This window comes from Artemia franciscana, chromosome 13, assembly GCF_032884065.1.
Source record: "Artemia franciscana chromosome 13, ASM3288406v1, whole genome shotgun sequence".
NCBI classification, from domain to species: domain Eukaryota; kingdom Metazoa; phylum Arthropoda; class Branchiopoda; order Anostraca; family Artemiidae; genus Artemia; species Artemia franciscana.
The window spans coordinates 48,266,598-48,289,770 of NC_088875.1; the positions used below are offsets into that span (position 1 = coordinate 48,266,598).

Here is a 23,173-nt window from a genome sequence, read left to right on the forward strand (position 1 = left end):
TTAGTATAATTATATATCGCATTTATAATTTAACATGTATAAAATATAAATCATAATATAGTTATAATATAATTAATAGGTATTAATTACTTAATACTCAGTGGCCATCTACCACTGCCAGAAGTGGCACCACTACAGCTGAAATTCCAGTTTTGAAATACCACTGCCACTAAAAATACCACTACCAACTTAAATTTAAACTTATCTCCCCTATCTAACGACGCCAAAGGGGCAAAAAAGATTCAACCAGGCACTAGCTATTAATACATTTTTTTCTTCCTTTCTTTTAGCCCCCTTTTAATATTTTCTCTTCGGTTAAGATTACTAGGCGCATGGGAAGGACTCGCTAATTAGCTAAGTGTCCGAAAATACAAACTGGCTACGAGTCATCGCACTAGCCAGAGAGGAAATTTTCAACCGTCCGAGACAGGGGTCACGGGATGGACCGGCCCCTTCATTTGGGTGACACTGTCGCGCGCACACCCAACGCCGTCACTACTAGGTTTAGAACCCCCTGGGCGGTATGTCGTGTATTTAAGTTTCTTGTCCATTTTTGATCAGTTAATGTTTTGTACTTAGGGAGCTCGAATAGAAAGTTCCATATCCTTTTGAAGTACCTATATTTTCTTGCCTAGGTTATAAGTTTTGAGAATATGATACGATCTTCTTATAGGATGTCTATAGACCTATATTATTGAAACATCTTCTACGAAGGAAGATATCTGTGAGTGCGGCTCTAAAGATTGAGCCAGTTTATTGATTTCGATGACACCGGAAGGTTCCGCCCCCGCCCCCCTATCTAGCACTGAGAACGGGGATCTAAAGTAACGTGTAAATGTCCAAGTGAGTTTTCCAGGAGAGGTTTTCTTCTCTTAGAGATGATTTGGTAGTTTATAGAACATAACCGTACAAGCCAAAATTTATTTACGCTGCCTTACTTATAGTGCAAAAGAGGGAGCCTTAGTATTACTCTGGACACCTCCTCCAACCTTTAATGCTTACCATCGTCAGATGTCGCCCTAAGGGTCGTCTGTTTTCTAGCTTCACCTTCAGCAATATCTATTGCTCGTCTAGCAATGTCCAGCGCCTTTCGCGCATCACCTGCAACCGACGCAATTTTAACACTAAGTAGCTGCACTGCGGCTGGTTTAATCACAACCTCATTACTTTCAGTGCAGGCCTGAAAAATATGAAAAAAAATTAAACCCAGACTTAAATATTCTTCAGCATAGTCTACAATTTTATAGTAAACGCACCTATGTTCCCATTTCAAGTCTGACGAACAATGGACATCAGAAAGAAGACAAAAAAAAACTATTATCTAAACTCCATTGAAGGGTGCGAATTCAATGAAGCGGTACCTAAGGCCTCAAGTTATTCGAGAAATATCACTACACTCATCAGTTATTTTTCATTTATTATATTATTCCTTTTAAGGGGAGGTGCGGGGGGGGGGGGGGAACTGACCGCACAAGAGTCTATAAAATATTGATTATAATTCTCAGTGCCATAGTTTAATTTAAATATATTTTTTTGCGGCATTTGATAAGTCCATTCTGAATCTTTATATTTGGAACTTGTGACATTTAAATTTGCCATGTCGGGTTGATGTACACTGATATAAACAAGGCCAATCTTAATCTAGTGACCAATTTGAATAAAACATCCATGCTCAATTCTGAATGGAGATGTCAGGAGCTCAGCTTCTACGTTTATCTTAACCCTCCCTCCCCCCAGTGAGGCAAATCTTAGAAAGCAGAAAACCTGGGCAAATTATGTCAAGAAAAATTCGGCGGAGACTCGCACCTCAATGCTTCCATAAAACTTTGGCAATCGAATTACGGACAAAGCAAACAGACAGGGAAATTAATAAAGGAACAGAGAGGGTTTGGTAAAGAAGGGTGTACAATAGAGTAGGTTTTCATTTTGCATAGTATAGTTAGAGAAGAAATCATGAAAAGAGGGGGTAGGATTTAAGGAGCGTTCCTGGACGTAAGAGGGGCTTTTGAAAATATGATAAGAGCCATGCTATTTAAGCGACTTTTGGAGTTAAGACTGCGTGTAAGTTTTGCTAGATTAACTGTAGGAATATATAGTTCGCAGGCCTAGTTTTTAGAACACTAGGTAAGGTATCCGGGAGAATTTTGACGCGAATAGGTTTAGAACAGGGATGCCCACAGTCACCGATTTTGTTCAACGTGTACATTAATGATATAGTTGATTTCCTCAAGGAGAAAAGCGCTCTGGAAGTACTGATAAGTGCTCCAAAAATAAGCACACTTTTGTTTGCTGATGATATTGCTCTTATAGCACAATCGGCAAAAGACATTCAAACATTATTAAACACAATGGAGGAATTTTTAGATATGAAAAGATTAGAATTAAATTAGAAGAAAAATATAATTGTAGTTGTTAGGAAAGGTGAAAAATTAAGAAAATAAGATGAATTTAGATTTAAGGTGATTTTATAGTGATTAAAAAAGAATTCGTGTATTTAGGGGTAAGTTTTTTTGGAATGGTAAGTATGCGCAAGAGGTTGAAGAGTACAAAAGAGAAATATGTGTGTGAATTTAATATTAAAAAGTGAGATTGGAAAGATTCGGGTTTTAGCAATGCATAAATATTTATTTAGTACTAAACTCCTCCCGGTTGTAAATTACGGGTGTGAGCTGTAGGGTTTTAGAAAAGTGAGGAGTTGAAGAGAATGCAAAGGAATTATTTCAAGAGAGTTCTTCGGGCCCATAAATGCAATCACAGTGTTGTACTGGAGGGGGATTTGGGACTTGGTAGGCTAAGAAAGGATAGGTGAATAAGAATGGTGAAGTTTTGGATAAAAATTTTACGAAGTTATAGGCTAGCGAAAGAAGCGTATTTTAGAGGAGGATAAGATAGAGGTAGGGTGGCCACAGGAAATTAAGAATGTTTTAGATGAAGTAGGATATTCTTATTTTTGGAATGTAAGGGATGGACTTCGGATACAGTGGTTGATAAGGTAAAAGAAAGGTTACACGAGACAGGGAATACAGCAGTGGCAGACTCGGAAGGAGGCCTCGGGATCTCTGAGTCTGTATAGTATGGCGAAGGACACGTGGGGGAAGAAGTTTATTTTAAGTTAGGATTGAAAGGGGAAGAAATAAAATGCATTGTGAACTTAAGGGGAGGATCGATTGATATTGGGGGAAGAGAGCAAATTTAGGGGTCCCAGTCCCTTGTCCGATGTGCGGGAAAGATGATGAGGATATTTTTCATTTTGGGGGGAATCCTAAGGAATATGCGGATGTGATAAATGATTGCTTTTCGTTAGTGTTGACAGATAGAAGGTGGGTGGACGGGATTGTAGGATCACGAGGTAAAATGACATTAAGGAATCTGGCTAAGCATGTTGATGAAGGGCTGATACATCACGAAAGATGTATCTCTCTATAAATAATTTCGTGAAGATTCATATATAAGTACGTTTTTCTTTTTAATTTATTTATGTTTTTTTGTTGGTTTTGTTATGTTTATGTTCTTTTTTTTTCCTATGGCACGACGACTTTTTTGGAAATACATATATACCTATAGAAAAACACACAATTGGCAAGGCAAGACAAACCCATAGAGAAACAAAGTCACCTCTGAAATACTACTTGAAAAGAGAGAAAAATGTGGGAGGCTATGACCCAAAAAAAACAGCCTGAAATGGTTCTGCGCAATAAAAAAAAAATTCTTTTAGAATATTTAGAGGCATTCAAGAACAAAATGATGAGTAGTCCCCCTCTTCCCTCTTCAAAATGAGGGCTTTGCTTCCCATGATAGAAAATTTTGACAATGACACGCAAGCTAGCGCACTAAATGTATGTATTTCATGTTTTGGCACCCTCTTTCCCTTGTAAAGATTCTGAAGTCCCCCCTTCTCAGATGTTACGATCGGTACGAATCTATGAATAACATCTTTCGACTCTTACAATATTAATTAAATCTCTTCTGGCACCTCTAGGCAAAGGTGGCCTAGAGTACTTCATTATTGCCATTAGACCTGCACAGCGGACAGATAGGGAGGGAGGCGGGAGTTGTGCTCCCCCTAAGAAAATTACTACTATTATTGCTAACAACTCACTGCAGCACCAGGCCTCCTGAAGCCAATACAGCTACGTCAGCTCCTCCTCCATCTATTCAAATCCTCCCTCTACACCATCCCAGGAAGAATTTTTTTATTGTTTGGTTTTCATAATTTTAGGTTTCATAATTTCATAATTAGGTTTTCATATTTTTAGGTTTATTTAATGAGGTATGCCCCTCCCATAAGAGTCTTGGGTATAGAATGGATTTTAGAGTCCCTCTCCCCTGAAAATCATCTATGGGCATACCCTCACACGATCCAATATTATGATTTGAAGAAGACGCCTAATAGCCTTGAACCTACTTACTTCTGAAAGTCGCTCATTAATAATCGTCACTAATTGTTGCTTGGTATAGGGAGCAAAATTTAATAATTGTGGCCTCGACTTGGCCATTAGCTTGGCTTGTAATCTTGGTAAAAGTCTATCGGTTAAATCCAACGCGTTGGATATTCCGACCAATACCAAACGAGATCCCTCCAGAGCAGGATATTCAAAAAGACTGTAGAGAGTTGACTGATATTTGGAAGAGAGCTGATCCAATTCGTCAAGAATTACCAACCTAAAATAAATACAGATTTAAATACATACGAAAAAAATTTAACGATACATTTCAAAATCTAAAACAAGAAACAAGTTTAAACCCGACTATGCTAAGATTGTCAAACTATAGCTGTTATAATAGGCGTGTTGTCACAAAACTTCATTTTACATTTTGCAACTATGCTATATTTTGTTGTCTGGGCTTTCCCCTTTGTACCTTAAAACTTATCCTTCATTCTCCATAGTACCATAAAAAACAACCTAGCATCGGATTGCCAATTAAACATACAGTTATTGTAAACGTACCCTCAAAACAACCTCGAGAATAAAATTCAACACAAAGGTACAGATAAAGATAAGTATTTTCCATTCAAGTTAACAGGTGGCAGGCTTAGATTTTGAAGACCAACCGAACCGGGTAAACTCTCTGGTAGTCATAAATCTGATACAGATTCAGGGAAAACCTTGAATCTATAGGTTTCAGGCGATAGATATTTGAAGCAAGACTTTATTGCCAGGTCATGTCTACACACGCAGGGTTGCCAGCATGTCAAAAATAAATTACTAAAACATTGATAAAAAAAATCGCCAAATGAGCAGAAAAATCACTAAATTAAAAATTTGCCTGTATTCTGTACACGGTAGAAAAGGTGTCCTTTTAAATTATCTTCGTCTTTACAAGTCATTTTGCGGTATTCTTACGATTCTAGTAAATCGCTAATAAAATAAAATCACTAAGCTTTTTCGGACATCACCAAAAATCTCTAGCCCAAATAAAATGACCAGGCAAGAAAAAAAATCACTTCAATTCATGATAAGTTACTAGGAGTAGCATTAGGTGGCAACCTTGGGCACGCCTCCTTGCTCCTAAAATAATTCTACATGCTCGCTTTTGAATATCCTTAAGATGTTCGCTTGAATAATTTAATTCATGATTGTTTTAATTTATATCAAAATTAATATAATTTTAAATTATAAGCTTCTTCTTTATTTGCCACACTCTCATCAGATTAGAAAAATAATTGCTCGGTTTAGTACTAATGATGATATTCCTGTGTTGTATTATCATTTACATAAACTTACCTCTGAGGCCTACCTACGACTGGGCCTGCAACACCGGTTGTTTAATACTAGTTAGTTTTATATAGTTGTTATTTTTGCTGTAATAGTTGTTAAGTCATTTTCATTTTATTAACTTATTATTTTTAAAGTGTATTTTTTCTATTGATTTCCAATTTTACAACTTTGGTATAAATAAAAAACAACAACAAAAAACAATTTTTTTCAACTTAAAGTGAGAAGCAACATTAATACTTAAAACGATTAGAAATTATTGCGTATATTAGGGGAGTTGCCCCCTCCTCAACACCTCGCTCTTCACGTTAAAGTTTTCTGGTACTTTTAAAAACGCTTCTTATTGTTCAAATTAAACGAAACTTGTGTTTCAGGAGTCGTTATCAAATAATTGGGACAAAAAACTTTAGCGTAAAGAGCGAGGTATTGAGGAGGAGGCAGCCCCCTCATATATGTAATAATATCTGTTCGTTTTAAGTTTTAATGTGGCTCCTCACTTTACACTGCAAAAACATATTTTAAAATTTAATTTCAGATCGTTTCTAAAATATTGCCGGAAAATCCAACTCCATCTCCACGAAACAATTCCCCCTCCCGGAAAGATCCTCTAGACAATTCAATTCCGAGAAAAATTTACCTCATGACAATTACCCTTAACATCTCCACACGTAAAATTGAGTCTGCAAAGAGAAAGTAAGACAAATAAAAGGAGTTTCGTATAGTAAATTTGGCAAATTTCCCCAGTGTCAAATTTCCTCTGAAAAGTTTAACCCCCAGAAACTTCCTTCCCTAAGGATGTTTCTCCCCGTGGAAAACACTTCCGCCCCCGCCACCCGAAAAATGTACACACGCTTCCCAATAAAAAACATTATACGTACACAATGGACAAACTTTATAGCTTAAAGACCTTTCCCCACGAGCTGTTAAAGGTCATGTTATCTCCAAAGGCACAGTTGTTCGGTTTTTCAACTATGTTAAATAAAATTGCTACCTCAAAATTTTGACCAGACGAGTTTAAGAGAAAAAACGGCAAGGGAGGGGGGCTAGTTGTTCTCCAATTTTTTAGTCGCTTAAAAAGGAACTAGAAATTTCAATTTCCGTTCGAACGAACCCTCTCCCGATTTTCTAGGACCAATGGTTCAAACAATTACTCCTGAGAAAAAAAAAAAAATAAACACATATCTGTGATCTTTCTTCTGGCAAAAATTACAAAATTCCGCATTTTTACAGATAGGAGCTGGAAACCCCTACATTAGGGTTCTCTGATATGCTGAATCTGTTGGTATGATTCTCATTAAGATTCTTAAGAAAGACTCATTAAGAAAGTCAGACAAACTTTCTCAGACTCGTAGCCTTTGATGAGTAACACTAAACTTAACGAAACTTATATATTTAAAATCAGCATAATAAGCCAAATTCTTTTGATATATTTATTAATATCAAATTCCGTTTTTTTTAGATTCAAGTCATTTGCTATTCAACCTTTTTCCAGAATAATTTTCTTTTACAGTTTAAATCAGTAAATGGATTTCAGAGATATAGCAAAACTTGGCACAATTGCAAATTTCACACAAATTCACTAATTTAGGCAACAATTCAAATTATGCTCATCTCCTAATGACTCAAGATGGTTTGTATTTAAATAAACAAAGAATTGACTTTAAAAAGGTTAACTTTAATTACTTCCTAAAGCTTGGAATTATTTCCTAAAGCGTCAAATTTCTTGAACTTTGGTAAGAAACCAAAATTTTAAAAAGTGTTTTAAAAAACTTTTCGAGGGGGGGGGGGGTAGAAAACTTTAAAAACGCATTAGAAACTTGTTTATATTCATTTTTGTATTATACTTTTGTATTATGTATTATATTTTTGTATTATATTTTGTATTATGTATTTTGTATTATATTCATATTCATTTTAAAAGTTTTTTTGGTAAATTTTCAAAAGTTTTTTTTTAACCTTTGGTAAGAACTTTGGTAAGTTTGGTTACTAAAATACACAAACTTGAAGCTTTGAAAATTTATAATTTTTACAATTAATAAACATTAGAGTATTGAGTACACGAATTTCAGACATATACCAAAATTCAGCACAACGTTAAATTCTATAGCCTATAAATTCCCTAATTAAGGTAGTAATTCAAATTATCCTTATAACCAAGACTCAGGGTGGTTCTTCACAGTTAAAAAAAAAGTTTGGAAGAACATGAAGATAAGTCTGCAAACCAAGATTAGAATATTGGAAGGAACAGTGATGACAGAGGTCAAATATGGCTCTGAAAAATGGGCGCTCCGAAAAGCGGATGAAGATTTACTAGATGTTTTCCACAGAAATTGACTACGGATTGTTCTGGGTACCCGGCTGACTGACCGTATTTCAAAGAGTAGGCTATACGAAAAATGTGGTTCAATCCCGCTTTCTAGGGCTATAATGAGAGAAAGGTTGAGATGACTAAGACACGTTCTGCGGATGAAGGATGACAGATTGCCAAAGATTGTGCTTTTCGTCAAACCAAACGGAAAGCAGGTCGTCCTCGTCTAAGGATGTCATAAATATAGATTTACAGGAAATGGGAGTTTCCTGTAATGGTGTAAAGAGGGAGGCTTTGAATTGATTGGGATGGAGAATGAGCGTCCGTAGCTGTGTTGCCCTCAGGCGGTTCGGTGCTGCGATGAGTTGTTAGTAGTATTAGCATTGGTATTCTTAGATCGACTGTCGGGATTTGTCTCCTATTACAATTCCCCTAAATCTCAACAGAGAAAAGAGCAAAAATGAAGACGAAAAAGGACTTACAGCATTTTCCCTTTCGACGTAAACAATTCTTCTAATGAGGTTTGCATAGCACGTTCAACTGTATTTGGGAACTTGATATTAAAACCTCGCCCGATTTCTTCGTAAATAGCAGACGTGGATTTCAATGCCATGCAGTTAATCCACACATGTTCACACTCCTTATTATCCTGCAATAGAAAAAAATTGCTAAATGTGTGTATCTACGTTTATGCCTTCTTACAGCAGGGGAGGGAGATCTTAAATGGAGTCTGCAGATCCAATAAAAAGCATGATATTCATAAAACAGTGGAATAAAATGACAAATTTGATGATTACAAACTTTTTTTTTTTTTTTTTTTGCAATGCAGCGGCCACGTGACATTTCTGGGTTTTGCTTGAAAAATTTCAATACAGAAAATGTAACCCAAAACATTTCCCCTTTAAGACCAAACTTTATGGGGCTCAGAACCCCCATAGACCAGATTTTTGGAACACATACGAAGAGGACTCTCCATCAGATTGGTAGGAATCTCTTCCCCTTCCTAAGGGCCACGTCGGTATCCACCTATAGTTCAAGTCAGTCCTTTTCCATTTAGCTTTGTCCATAGAACAAAATGCCCTACAAGTAAAACACAATTATTTCTTTTTTTAATCAACTCGTATTCTTCAAGTGGCCAATTAGTTTGTAATTTTATCATTTAAATTGGTGAGCCATTTTTTCATGACTTTCGAATATTGTATTACTTTTCAATTTTATCAGTATATACACTTCTGGTGACGGCGCTATAATACAAAATCGAAAACCCCGCTCTTGTACCCTCCTCTCCTTGTATAAAAAAAAAACAGCATGAACAGCCAATTGGACACAGTAAGAAGTATAAAACAAACACTATTATACAAGACTTGATAGTGCAGCGGTAATAAACTTGCCTGTGGTAACTTAGGTTCATATGTTAGATAAGCCAAATCGTTGTCTTAGAGAAAATCAAAAATACAAAATAATATATATATATATATATATATATATATATATATATATATATATATATATATATATATATATATATATATATATATATATACTTACTCCCGCCGTTTACCCGTGCCATTTAACCAAACACTTGGAAAACTATAGGTTCTATCACAATCTTAGCTCTATGACCTTAGTTCTACTGCTCTAGGAATGGCGCATGGACGGATAATACATAGACATATCTATTAACAAATGAACTAACATCGTTTTTATACAATCCTAATAAGGGGGGTTAATGCCAGAATTGCCTCTCACTCAATTCGACTATCTGTTTTGGCTTTTTCTAACATTAGCCATGGCTTGGCGCCCGCAACTTTTCCATTTTAATTCATAATTCGATTATAACCAAACACTTTAAAATTTTGATTTAACCAAACACTTGGAAAACTACAGGTTCTATGACTATCTGCCTTAGTACAACTGCCCTAGGAATGGTGCATGGACGGATAATAGATAGACATATCTATTAACAAATGAACTAACATAGTTCTTATACAACCCTAATAAGGAGGGTTAATGCCAGAATTGCCTCTCACTCAATTGGACTATCTGTCTTGGCTTTTTCTACAATTAGTCATGATTTGACGCCCGCAACTATTTGATTTTAATTCAAAATTCGATTATAATTCAAACATATATATATATATGTTTTTTTTAAATTCAATTTTCGAAATGAACTAAAAAAAGCAGAAAATAATTTTTTTTCTTGAGAATCTATAAATATCTATAAGAATCTACGAAGGACGGAAAGCGGCTTGGGCTTTGCCTAATTTGATTGTTCTAACCCGTTTTCCTTAACTCACCGACTTTTTCATTTATTCGATTGTAACTTAGATCAATTTAATATCTATGTCATGTAAAATTCAATCCATTTTCGCTTCTTGTTTTCACTTATCTGAACAGATTCTAGAGAAAAACGGATTATTTTCTATTTTTCAGTTTATTTTGAAAACAAGTTTATTTTTTTTTCTTTATAATTTTTCTTGCATAGGGTGACTGCTGCAGTTTGACAAGTTAATTTCTCAACAACAATGTTCAGAATTAATCGTCTTTGCAATGTTAATACCTCCTAAGGAAAGTATGTTCACATGCAATTTGGGGGGGGGGGGTACTTATCTACCTTCAAGGATACCAGGATTACCCTCAAAATTTCAAATAGCGACCCCCTTCCTAAAACATCATGTTTTTGGAATCTGCAAAACAAAAGATGTTCTTCTTGACAACTTTTTTTTTGCAAGATACTTCAATCGACCTAGTTTTCTTACCATTATTTTTCAAACCTATTCTTGCACTATGAACCCTCACAACCTCCAAAAATGTATTCCTTCTTCTAACATTTTAATACAGGATGCTTAAATCATCAGTATAATTTAAGTCTAGGAGAGTTTTCCTTATAAAACTTACTTACTGCTCCATGTATTATTGAATTCATTTATTTTAATGACATATCCAAGTCAATTCCAGTTTGTACAGTGAATAAACATTCTATTTCAAAGCGGAAAGAAAAATAGCCTTAGAAATTGTAGTTACTAATTTGTATAAGACAAAGAAGCAAAAATTCAGAAACTTACTATTTTTTCAAGAACTTTAGTCAATGATGCAGTTTTTCCTGTTCCAGGTGGTCCTGAGATATACAAACTTCCTGGTTTATTTTTCTTAATTGTCTTCTGAAGAAATTCATTCAACGTAGATACCTCTTTTTCTCGACACTGCAACCTCTCAGGCATTCCTGAATGCAGTGCTCGACGTGCTAATTTATACGAGTTTACTAGAAAAAGAAAAACGATGAACGTTTCAGAAAGAGATGAATAACAAACCAAACCAAGATTAAAATATTAGAAATTAGAGTGATGACAGTGATCAAATATGGCTCTGAAGCATGGACGCTCTGAAAAGCGGACGAGGATTTACTAGATGTTTTCCAGAGAAATTGCCTATGGATTGTCCTGGGTACCCGGCTGACTGACCGTATTTCAAATAGTGGGCTGTAAGAAAAATGTGGTTCAATCCCTTTTCTAGGCCTATAGTGAATGAAAGGTCGAGATGGCTAGGGCAGGTTCTGCGGATGAAGGATGACAGATTGCCGAAAATTGTCCTTTTCAGCCAACCGTCTAGGGCTAAACGGAAAGCAGATCGTCCTCGTCTGGGATGGGAGGATGTCATAAAGAAAGGTACGGTCAATATCCGAAATCTAGTTATTAGCTTTTCAATTAGCTTTGCGAATCAGCTTTTTCAGTCCTATGCAACCTATGATGGTAAAAGTTAAAGTTAGGTTAGTTCATGTTAGTTTAGATTAGGTTAAGTTGGATTAGGTTAGGTTAAATTGGTTCTAAATATCAGAAATGGGTTAAAAACTTAACTTAAGCTAACCTAAACAAACCTTGTATAGCCAAACCTAACCTAATCGAACCTAATGTGTCATCATCAAACCTTACATTAAATTGAAAAAAAAATGACTGGCAACGCTGACTAAATCCAAGGAGTAAAAAAGATTTTTCTGACATTCACAAGTGAATGTCAACATTAACCAATTTGCGGACACTTGTGATAACTTACGGAGGAAGCGGAGGAAGCAAGAAATACAAAATAATTATAATATAACTATTTTTTCTGGGTATATATAAAGATATTATCTTTGAGGCTTAAATAGACCTGCAAGAGATACTAAAGCCACTAATTCCATGGAAAGTTCAGTCTCACAAAAGTGAATTAAACAATAAAGACTGTCTATGATAATATCTTTTCAAATTAAAAACTTTGCAACCAGAGCAGAGAAAAAAAAAAGAATAAACAAGAGCTAAGAGCTCATTTGGCACTTACGACGAGGTCGGAAGAGCCAGAGCTCATATGGCATGAGCTCTAGCAAAATTCTAAGAATCAATAGACTGATTTAAAAGGAAAAATCAAAGGCTTAATGCAGGTCAGGATTTAAGATAAGAGCTCTGAGACACGAAGTCCTTCTAAATATCAAATTTCATTAAGATCTGATCATCAGGTCGTAAGTTAAGACTCTCATTTTTCTAATTTTTCCTCTCCCTTCAGCCCCCAAGATGGTCGAATTGAGGGAAACGACCTTGTCAAGTCAATTTGTGCAGGTCCCTGACATGCCTACCAGTTTTCATCGTCCTAGCACGTCCAGAAGCACCAAACTGGCCAAAGCACTGGACACCCCCCCCCCCTAACTCCCCCAAAGAGAGCGGGTACAGGCCATTTATGTCAATCACGTATCTACGACATTTGCTTATTCTACCTACCAAGTTTCGTCCCGATCTCTCCACTATAAGCGTTTTCCCAGATTTCCAGTTTCCCCCTTGTCACCAGATCTGTCCGGGATTTAAAATAAGAGCTCTAAGACATGAGTTCCTTCTAAATATCAAATTTCATTAAGATCCGGTCACCTGTTCTTAAGTTAAAAATACCTCAGTTTTTCTAATTTCTCCGAATTAACTCCCCCAAAGAGAGCGAATCCGTTCTAATTATGTCAATCATGTATCTAAGACTTTTTCTTATTTTTTCCATCAAGTTTCATCCCCATCTCTCCACTCTAACCGTTTTCCAAGATTTCCGGTATCCAAGATTTATGTTTACCCCCTCAAACCCCCATGTCCCCGGATCCGATTCGAATTGACGATGGAACATGTAAGACATAAGATCTTTCTATATATCAAGTTTCATTAAGATCTGATCACCCATTCGTAAGATAAAGATACCTCAATTCTCACGTTTTCCAAGATTTTCTGTTTCCCCCCTCCAACTGTGCCAATGTCACCGGATCTGGTCGGGATTTAAAATAAGAGCTCTAAAGCACAAGATCCATTTAAATATCAAATTTCATTAAGATTTGATCACCCATTCGTAAGTTACAAATACCTCATTTTTTCCAATACCCCCCCCTAAACTCCCCCAAAGAGAGCAGATCCAGTCCGGTTGTGTCAATAACGTATCTAGGACTTGTGCTTATTTTTCCCACCAGGTTTCATCCCGATCCCTCCACTCTAAGCTCTTTCCAAGATTTTAGGTTTCCCCCTCCAACTCCCCCATTTGTCACCATATTCGGTCGGGATTTAAAATGAGAGCTCTGAGACACGATATCCTTCTAAATATCAAATTAAATTAAGATCCGATTACCCGTTCGTAAGTTAAAAATGCCTCATTTTTTCCAATTTTTCCAAATTAACCATACCTCCACTCCCCCCCCCCCATATAGTCGAATCGGGAAAACGACCATTTCTAATAAAATCTGGTCTGGTCCCTGATACGCCTGCCAAATTTCATCGTCCTAGCTTATCTAGAAGTGCCCAAAACTAGCAAAACCAGGACCAACAGACGGACAGAATTTGTGATTGCTATATGTCACTTGGTAAATACCAAGTGCTTGGTAAACAGGTAAACAGGACATAGACTGCTTTATGATTTTCTAGATATCATTAGATGGCGTTGCATGTTTTTCTCAGATACCAACTTTAATTCCCATCCTTATTGGTATAAAATTTTCTTTGGGAGGCCCTTAATTCACTTTTATAAGATGGGAATTCCATGCTCGTTTGATATTTTCTGCTACCTCAGCTCTAGAAAAGCCTTCTGAAACTTGGACCAGTTTGCACACATATGATTATTACCAAGCAATACCCCTAAATTTCTGTCTATAGAAAATTCCATATAAAAGGGAAAACCAACCACAACCTTATTAAGGGACAAAACTGAGTTCAAGCAACCTATATGTAGCAAACAAGGAAACAAAAACAAAAAGATGGTCTAGAGAGTTAATAATTCACTAAAAGGAATTAGTTGCTCTAAATACACATTCATTAACACAATAGTTGTAAATATACCAAGAAATTAATTATAAGTGACAAGTGTAAGTCAACTTGAAAAAGGGTTAGAAAACAAGGTTTTTGGCATGTATTTTCTTACAAAAATGCTAACAATTTTTTTAGGGAGCATAGCTCTTAAACTTTTGCATAATCCTTTACATACATGCTTCTTAAGGAAAATGAACTTATCTTTTGGCAGAAATTGTTCCATGGGAATTAATTTTTTGTTTTTTACTTTTGATTACAAAGAAACTAAATGTCTTGATATTCAAGTAGGACAGGAGGAAACAAACTGAAGCTATTAATTTCACTTATTTAGTTTAAGGGTTTTAGGCTGCCCATAAACATTAATACATAGTTTTTGGAGACAGAATGAAGAGAAAGCATTATTTTACCAACAAAAATTTCCAGAGGAGAGGTAACAAGTGAAAAATATATGTTTCTTCTCTAACTAAATGAGGGATATTTGTACAATGTACCTATTTGGGCCCCTAAAATACAGCAGAAGACTTTGATAGAAAAAATTCAGTTCCCAAACTAATTATATGGGTGAGGTAATGAAATTTAACTCACTTAGGATATTACAAAAAAATCTGATTATCTTGATAGCCAAATATGATGAGATGAGATGAACTGAATCAATCAATAGACCTTATTTGGTTTAAGGGTCTTAAACTTCCTGACCCCTTTTAAGGAAAAACAAACTTACCATTTGGTGGAAATAACTGCACTGGAGTTAATTTTTTGGTTGTTACTTTTAATCCAGAGAGCAAAGTTGAAGGACTGGCATTCACATCCTTTTTCCTCTTCTCAGGTGATGATTCAACATGACCTTCAGTAAAAAGCTTCCTTTTTGGAGAGGAACATATTTTTACTTCACAAGTGCTAATGTTTTCCTTGGCTTTCACACTCCTGGGGTATGATTTTCTGACAGGAAAAGTAAGTCTCTGTTGAACAGATGCTGAGGCCATCCTAAAATTAAAATAATGATTGTTTATTCTTCTGAAGGTCATGGGAATATCAACAGAGCACAAATAACATTCATAATCTGTTGCTTCTTTTTGTTGAGGAGTTGTTCATTGAATGTTATTAATTTAAAAAAAAAAAATTTCATGAAATAAGTTTTTCAAAGAAAAGAAGAGCTACATTAAATGCCCTTATATAAATACCTTTATATGCCCCCACAGCAAAACTTACAACCCATACCCTGAGGGCAGTGGGGGGGGGGTGTCATCCTTAAAGACATGATTTCCAGACCTTTGAACTATGTTGAAAAAAATGGTTATCTAAAAATTTCGATTGGACGTGTTTTGGGAAATGGTGAGCAGGTGAGGGGGGTTAGTTGCCCCTAATCACTTTCAACTAATAAAAAGGGTACCAGACCTTTCAATTTCAAATCAAATGAGATCCTTCAAAGTTTCTACAACAACTCCTTTTATACTAAGTACCTTGTTCAAAAAAAAAAAATACATTGTACCCACTCTGCTCTTTACTTATGCAGTGCTACTGTACATATTAGTTTAAATTTTGCATGTGTCTTCATTATATTGTACTCATTCCATATTTTATTATTTAAATTATTTCTTTCTTTCAGGACTTGTTCTGAAGGCTCCTTGTTGTATAAAGATACAATGTTTGTTTGATTGTTCTACTTCTTCTTCTCTTTCCTCACAGATCTGTTGTTTTCTTTGGTTTTAGAATGGGCATGATGGACTGAAGTCCCAACCCCTATTCAAAACACTTTGTGTCACCACAACAAGATTTAAATACTAGGAACAGATAAGATATTTGAATAAAGACCAAAGTGGCTTTTTAGAAGCATCATTATGCATACTAAAAAAGTTAGACTAAATTAAATCAGAGAATACCAGAACATTTGGTGCAGTTAATTATTTCCTGGCACATCAACCCACAATAAAAAGGTTATCACTGAGACAGTCTCAAAGAAGAATCTAATATTTCAAAAAAAAAAATAAAAAACTTTAGGTAAGCACAACCTATGGAATATACAGTCCCTGCAAAAACTGTAAAAAAAAAAAAAAAAAAAAAAAAAAAAAAAAAAAAAGAAAAAAAAAAATTCAAGGAGAGGTGCTATATTCATTGAATATTAGTAACTCTTCCTTATTCTTCAATCTTATCTAAGTTCAATTCAGTCCAAGGCCTTTAGGGGATATGAGGCTTCCCCAAAATACATAGGTTTTCATGTGTACCAAGATCTAGGAAGTTCATGTAGGTTCTATGGATCAATTTGGGCATGATCCCCTTCTCTGTATGTATGTTGTTGTTTTTTTAAAACAACGATATAATATATGATATAATAATCACTTTTGTCGCAAATAAATTTTACCCCACCCCTATATACATAAATCAAGATAACCTATATGCACATAAGGTGTGTGGGGTAAATTTTATCTCTGATACAAATGTGAGGTAAGTTTAAACTTGACCCCCGCCCCCTAATGTGCAAATATATATCCTGAACTGATATATATATATATATATATATATATATATATATATATATATATATATATATATATATATATATATATATATATATATATATATATATATATATGTATACATCATGAAAAGAGAAATCACCAATGCAACAGCACAAACACAAAAAAAAAAAAAAAAAAAAAAAAAAAAAACAGAAGGAGAAAAGGAAGACTGTTTTCCTAAATTAGTGATGATTACTATAGACCAGCACTTGAATGAGGCCTTAACCCTACTCATCCATACAATCACATAGGTCAAACAGCATAGCCATACACAATCAACCATAAAGAATAATCCATGGACAGGCAGTCATGTCGTCAATAAGTATAAGTCATCATTTACCAAACAATAGAAAAAATAATAATATAGACAAATAATTCAGAGGCAACACCCAACACAAGGGCTCATCAGGAGAATACACTGGCCTATATAGGGTTTCGCCACTTTAAATTCTCTACCCAGCACAGTGATGTGGCTACCACAGAATATCCATGGCATCCCTGTGTCAGGTATCACCCCCAAAATACATGCCTATGAAAGAAAAAAAAAAAACAGCAAATGTAAAACAACCAAGTAAAACTAAAACAACCTTATCCTGTTAATATATCCCTCTTTTTAGCAACAATAGGTAAACTAAATATTATAAATTTTACCAATTCACAAATATTAACACATTGCAAAAAACCTGAATGAACTAAACAATTATAGAATATATATATATATATATATATATATATATATATATATATATATATATATATATATATATATATATATATATATATATAGCCCCCAGGGGCAATTGTATTGAACCAGTGGTCCAAGAAAATTAGGAGAGGGCTCATTCCAATAGAAATCTTAAGCAATATTGCAGAAAAAATAGAGAGATGATAAAATGATTCAAAATTGCTGATAAGTCAATGTAATAATTTAAGTAATTACTGTTATTTATCAGTATTTGTTCTTAAATTGCTCAGGAGATACAAGGGATTTCAGACTTACCCCATATGGGGTAAATCCTAACATGGGGGGTTGGCTTACCCTGCATATACAAGTGGCTAGGTTTTGGCAATTCTAGCCTAGATTTTGGTGTAATTGTCACCTATTTACAATGTTAACAATACATACTATACATAACTTACAACATGCTAATTGATCAGACAAAGAAGCAAAGAGATTTCACCAACTTGCCCACTGTTACTCTTGGAATACCTCTAGAATAGCCTATTTAAGTTGAGCAGAGTATGGCAAATTTGCTGAAGGTGATGGAAAAGTGGGGACTGGGGCTTACCAAACAATGGTTCCTAGACAAAGTGAAAAAAAAAAATCAGTTGGAACAAAATCAGTACTCATTTCACAAAGAATCAACCAGGTAAAGACTGGTGGTTTGGGTTAAATAAAAGAAACAACATCTCACTTAAGGAACCTGAATAACTTGAAAACCCTGAGGGCTGTGCATTCAGCAGACTCTTTCATCATTTTATGATTTTATGACCTGCTACAAAAAAACAACAGAAGAGCTTGACATCTTAGACAAACTAGAATGTTGGTATAACTGGATTAAACTTTGTTTTGTTGCAATCCTGATAGTCTTAGAATTACTGGTCCAAAAGGATCACCAGCAAAGCAGCAAACTGGTGGCAATGGGTGTGATAACACACTTGTTCCAATGTGTATCAGTGCATCAGGTCAAGAAACTACCAATACTGGTAATCTTCTTGGAGAAACACACTTGGAGTTCATGGCTACCAATTAAAGAGCATTCAAATGCATATTTTTCAGCTCCTAAGAAAGGAAGGAAGACAGCAGGACTCTTCTTTAAGTGGTTTAAAGATGTTTTCATGCCTCAGGTGAAAGAAAAAGTACTTCCTATTCTTGAAAGCTCTCATTTATTCTTGGCACTTGTGCAACTTGCTTCAGAAAATTTTTTTACTATCCTCAAGTTGCATGCCCACACATCCCATGTTCTTTGGAGCTTTCTGGAGCTGGTCCTTCACTCTACCATCATTCTAAATTTGCTACATCATCAACCTGTACAAGAAGCACACTGGGCCTTGCAACTGATCAAAGGTTTGCTTTTTCAACTCCCTCTGATACTAATTGAAATTATTTTTTTTAAATTTTTTCAACTAAAAATAAAAATACTTATTTTCCCTGATATCAATTGAAACTGTAATTTTTCCCCCATTTATTTTGAGGTATGGTGTTACCTTTTTTGTATTTACAGTAAAAACCTGAAAGAAATACAATTATCAGATACCCCTTCTATGTACAGGGGTAAGACTGATACTGTCAAAATCACCTCATGGTAAGAAGAAAACCTGTGATCAACTGTGGTACATGAAAACTATTGACAAGAGTTTTTGTTTGGCATATTCCTGTATGTAGAAGTGTTCTCTATCATGTCTTAAGGTGACATAATTTTTATCTCCATAAGCATAGAATTTACCTGAGGGTGTCAGATTTACCATAGACTAAGAGGGTAAGTTTGACCTCCCTGAGATGGGTTACTTTGGTGCAGTAACTCACAGAAACAACTAAACTTGCAAACTTTTTGGGTTGTAATTCAATCCTTATTTTGCTGGACAATGCAATTTAAGGTAAGGTAAAGAATATTACTAGCATGACCAGGAGCAATCTCAAATAGTTTTTATTGCACCAGCAACTACAAAATAATTTTGGGACCAAATTAAGCTGAAAATTTTTTATAAGGGAACAGACTTACCCAAGTTTACCCTAGTTTTAGTCTATATTCAGGCAATAGGTAGAGGAAGTAGGGCTTTTGGTAAATTTGGGGCAGCTTACATTACTGAAAAAAATGAGGTGAACACACCACTCAATCTTTTTTTATACTCTATCCAAATATAATTATAATTTTACTCAAGAATTCCTTTTTAAGCCCTTTATGGACCCTCAAAGATAATACTTTTTCTTTCAATTTTGGCTATATAACAGGGTTTAAAACAATAGGCCTGATTCTTACTTCATCATATGCAGAATAGTTATGACTAATACATTTCAAATACAGATCCACCATACCTTACCCCCCCCCCCCATGTGCAGATATGGGTAAATTTGCAGTTGGCTATATAATTTAGCTGGGATGAAAGTGAAACTGTCATTTGATGTGCTTTTTCATGCTCTTTCATAATTAAATAATCACTTCTGGGTCTAATTACATCTTGAGCCCTTAAAGAGACCCTGAAGGTATTTTAAGTGAATTACGGAAGAGCATAAAAAAGGCATCAAATGAATTTTTCACTTTCATCTTAGCTAAATTATATAGCCAACAACAGATTTTCATGTATGTAGCCTGAATTTTGTAATTCCTAGGCTAAGTGGTTGGCTTTATGTCTTGGCTACCTGAGTAGCCCATTAATATAAACCTTACTCAAGGAATCCTGCTCCAAAACAATTCTACCAAATTCTTAAGCCAAGAAGATTGGTAGGCTATTTGAAGTGCCAAACTAGCCTGTAACAACCTTATTATAAATGTACCTTGTTGTTGATTACTATATCTATACGTTAGACTAGCCTATTAAAGGAATACAAGACCTAGGCTACCTTTCTTCTTTGACAATGGTATATCAAAGTTTTGTTAAAGATATAAAATTTCCCGCCAAAAGTTAAGTCTTTTCGTCTATCAAACAATTTGTGCTAAGGAACTGCAGCTAAGGAGTGACTCAGCCCAACAATAGCCAAAACTCTAAGAAACAGAATTTTGACGACAATGGATGGGTCAAAAGATTTGCCTTTTAATGCTGATTCCAAATCAACAAAATTTTTCGTTTAGTGTCACCATTCAAAAGCAATGAGCCTGAGAAAATTTGCCTACTTATCGAAAAAGCAGGGAAGATCCACAAAAAGCCAAGCGATGTTAATGGAAATCACTTCATCAGCTTCAGCTTATCAGAGAACCCTACAGTGAATGTTTCAACAACTATGCCTTTGGGAATGATATGACCCCCTTTGTCCCCAGGGAAAAGGATGTAAGCTGCGCAATTGCCCATTGTTTACAAACAGTATTTGTTATCGGAAAATATATGGAATTTATCTTTTTCCCAGGGAAAGGGAAGGGGATTCCCAGAGGCGCCATTTGGAGGGGGGGTGGATCAGGGGTGGGCAAATGCCCACCCCAGATTTTCCAGGGGGGCCAAGCTTCCACCACAAAGGGCCCTTTGCCGGCCATAATAATCCATTATGCCCAACATAATCCATTCTGTTCAATTGATTTGAAAATACTGCACGCCTATTAACCAAAGAGCGTAATTACTTGACGAACCTTAGGGTAATTACGCTATTTGCTATTAATTATTGTAAACTTTGAAAGTAGGTAAGATATATAATAAAATTCTCGTGTTCTGTCAAATGCCCATTTCCTAGATGATTACGCGGCACGAAGTGAGTCGGGGGGGGGGGGGGGCAAGATGGAGTTTATGCCCACCCCAAGATTTGGTACAAATGGTGCCTCTGGGGATTCCTTGGAAAGATTTGAGAAACAGTCAGAAATACAAAAAGAAAGCAGGTTCTTTCAACTAAATATAAGGATCAATATTAAAAATCAAAAGGGACAGAAATATTTAAATGTGCGAGGGGCTGCCCTTTTTAATTTCTAACAGACAAAATAAAACTTTCAATATATGTATTTCAACTTTGCACAGCCTAACGATTTGATACGATCTATTGATCAAAATTATCGTATAGAATATCCAAAATTATTTGGATAGAATTTAACCAAAATTTGCAAATAGCCGCGATATTCAGACATTTGGCTGAAAAATCGTATTCGCATGCGAATAATCGTATATGTGGGAACCCTGGGAAATTTTTACTTTTTTGTACATTTCTTTAAAAAAGACTATTCAAACACAAGTGTCGTTGAATTTAAATGAATAGTATTTCTGAAAAAAAACTTTAAAAGATTGGGGTAAAGAGTAAAGGTTGCGGTGGTAGCAACACCCCTCATATACGGAATAATTTCTGTTACTTTTAAATTTTAACGTTACTCCTTACTTCCTGCTGAAAAACTTTTTTTTATTAAATCCATGGCAAAGTGCTTTGTTTCTTCTGATACTTATTCTTTCTAAATGATTTTTAGAATCATTTCCAACTAAAATTACAATCGAATAACCATATGCGAAACTACTTGGTGCACCAAATGGTGTTTATTTACGTTAAAAAAAACTTTTATAAGGATAATAAGTATATAGTCGTGCTGCACTAATAGTCTTACGTCTCAGCAGTTCGTTGATATAATGTTTATTTGCACTTTTTTGCAAAATGGCTGGGTTTACCACATTTTTAAAAACATCTCTCTTCACTTTCAATGACAATCATGAATATTGGGAATCTTAAAATCGGGTAATTTGAACATGGTGTATTATATTAATATTTCCAAATACCAATTTGCTTCCTCGTCAAAAATGTCAAAAATACTTTATGATACTCAGATGTACCCAAGTCTAACTCACACGATTGCTTCGCTAGACTATAATATAGAAAAAAGATTTCACATAAAAGTAAAGAGTAACGTTAAAACCCAAAATGAACTGAAAATATTCCGTATATGAAGAGGCTATATGTTGCTCAACTCCTCGCTAAAGTTTTATAAACTTAAAAACTCTATATTCCAATTGAACGGATCATGTGCTCCATCAGTGTTTTTTGAAAGGTTGGAACGAAAAGTCAAATTTCATCGTAAAAAAGCGAATGATTGAAGAGGGGGTGGTCCCATCGTATCAGGAATAGCTTTTGTTTTCAGTTCTATTGTCACTCGTTACTTTCGCATAAACAAACTTTTTTTTTTCTAATTCCTTGTATAATATCCTAAATATTAAATACAGATGACTCTAGGACAACTGATAGAAATTTCAGAAGGGAATACAATTTAAACTCTGTTTTCCACTATAAGCATTTCAGGGATCGGTTTCCTTTTATCTTTCTACACTTTAGCCAATAACAATTAATTAATGATTTGTAAGTATTTGTAATGTCATCTAGCGGTGTATCTCGACCTGGAACATATTTATCTTCTGGCTGCCGTAGCACTATTAGTACGTAGATGGTGTTGTAATTATTTTTTCAAAATTTTGAATTTAATTTTGTATCCGAGGTGGCTTTTGAATATTCACGATTTGGGTAATCGACTAATTTACTTTCTTTATTAAATGTTCCATAGATGGATTTACAAAATTTCTTTAGCTAGTAAAGTGTACATCCTAGCTTTATGTTGTATTTACTGTATTTTAGACCCTAGATCCCAACTTCATGTAGCCTAGGCCTAACGTCTCACTCTTTGTATAGGCATTAAAGGTGTCAAAAAGTGATCTGTATGCCTT

General features: G+C 35.1%; 2 protein-coding genes across 2 annotated transcripts in view; one reads left to right on the top strand and one right to left on the bottom strand.

Moving 5' to 3' along the window:
• The window catches only part of LOC136035029 (cell division control protein 6 homolog), a 29,454-nt gene extending 8,926 nt beyond the window's left edge, over positions 1-20,528 (bottom strand). Inside the window, exons 1-6 of the mRNA XM_065716621.1 lie at positions 20,400-20,528; positions 15,043-15,305; positions 11,091-11,287; positions 8,508-8,674; positions 4,410-4,662; positions 1,003-1,180 (exon numbers count right to left, since the gene is read on the bottom strand). Coding sequence (XP_065572693.1) covers positions 1,003-1,180; positions 4,410-4,662; positions 8,508-8,674; positions 11,091-11,287; positions 15,043-15,304 — 1,057 coding nt within the window. The 5' untranslated portion in view covers position 15,305; positions 20,400-20,528. The remainder of the gene's footprint in view (positions 1-1,002; positions 1,181-4,409; positions 4,663-8,507; positions 8,675-11,090; positions 11,288-15,042; positions 15,306-20,399) is intronic.
• A 2,371-nt stretch (positions 20,529-22,899) lies between these two features.
• Positions 22,900-23,173, top strand: part of LOC136035030 (protein aurora borealis-like) — a 47,134-nt gene continuing 46,860 nt past the window's right edge. The window contains exon 1 of the mRNA XM_065716622.1: positions 22,900-22,973. The gene's annotated coding sequence lies outside the window, so the exon portion shown is untranslated. The remainder of the gene's footprint in view (positions 22,974-23,173) is intronic.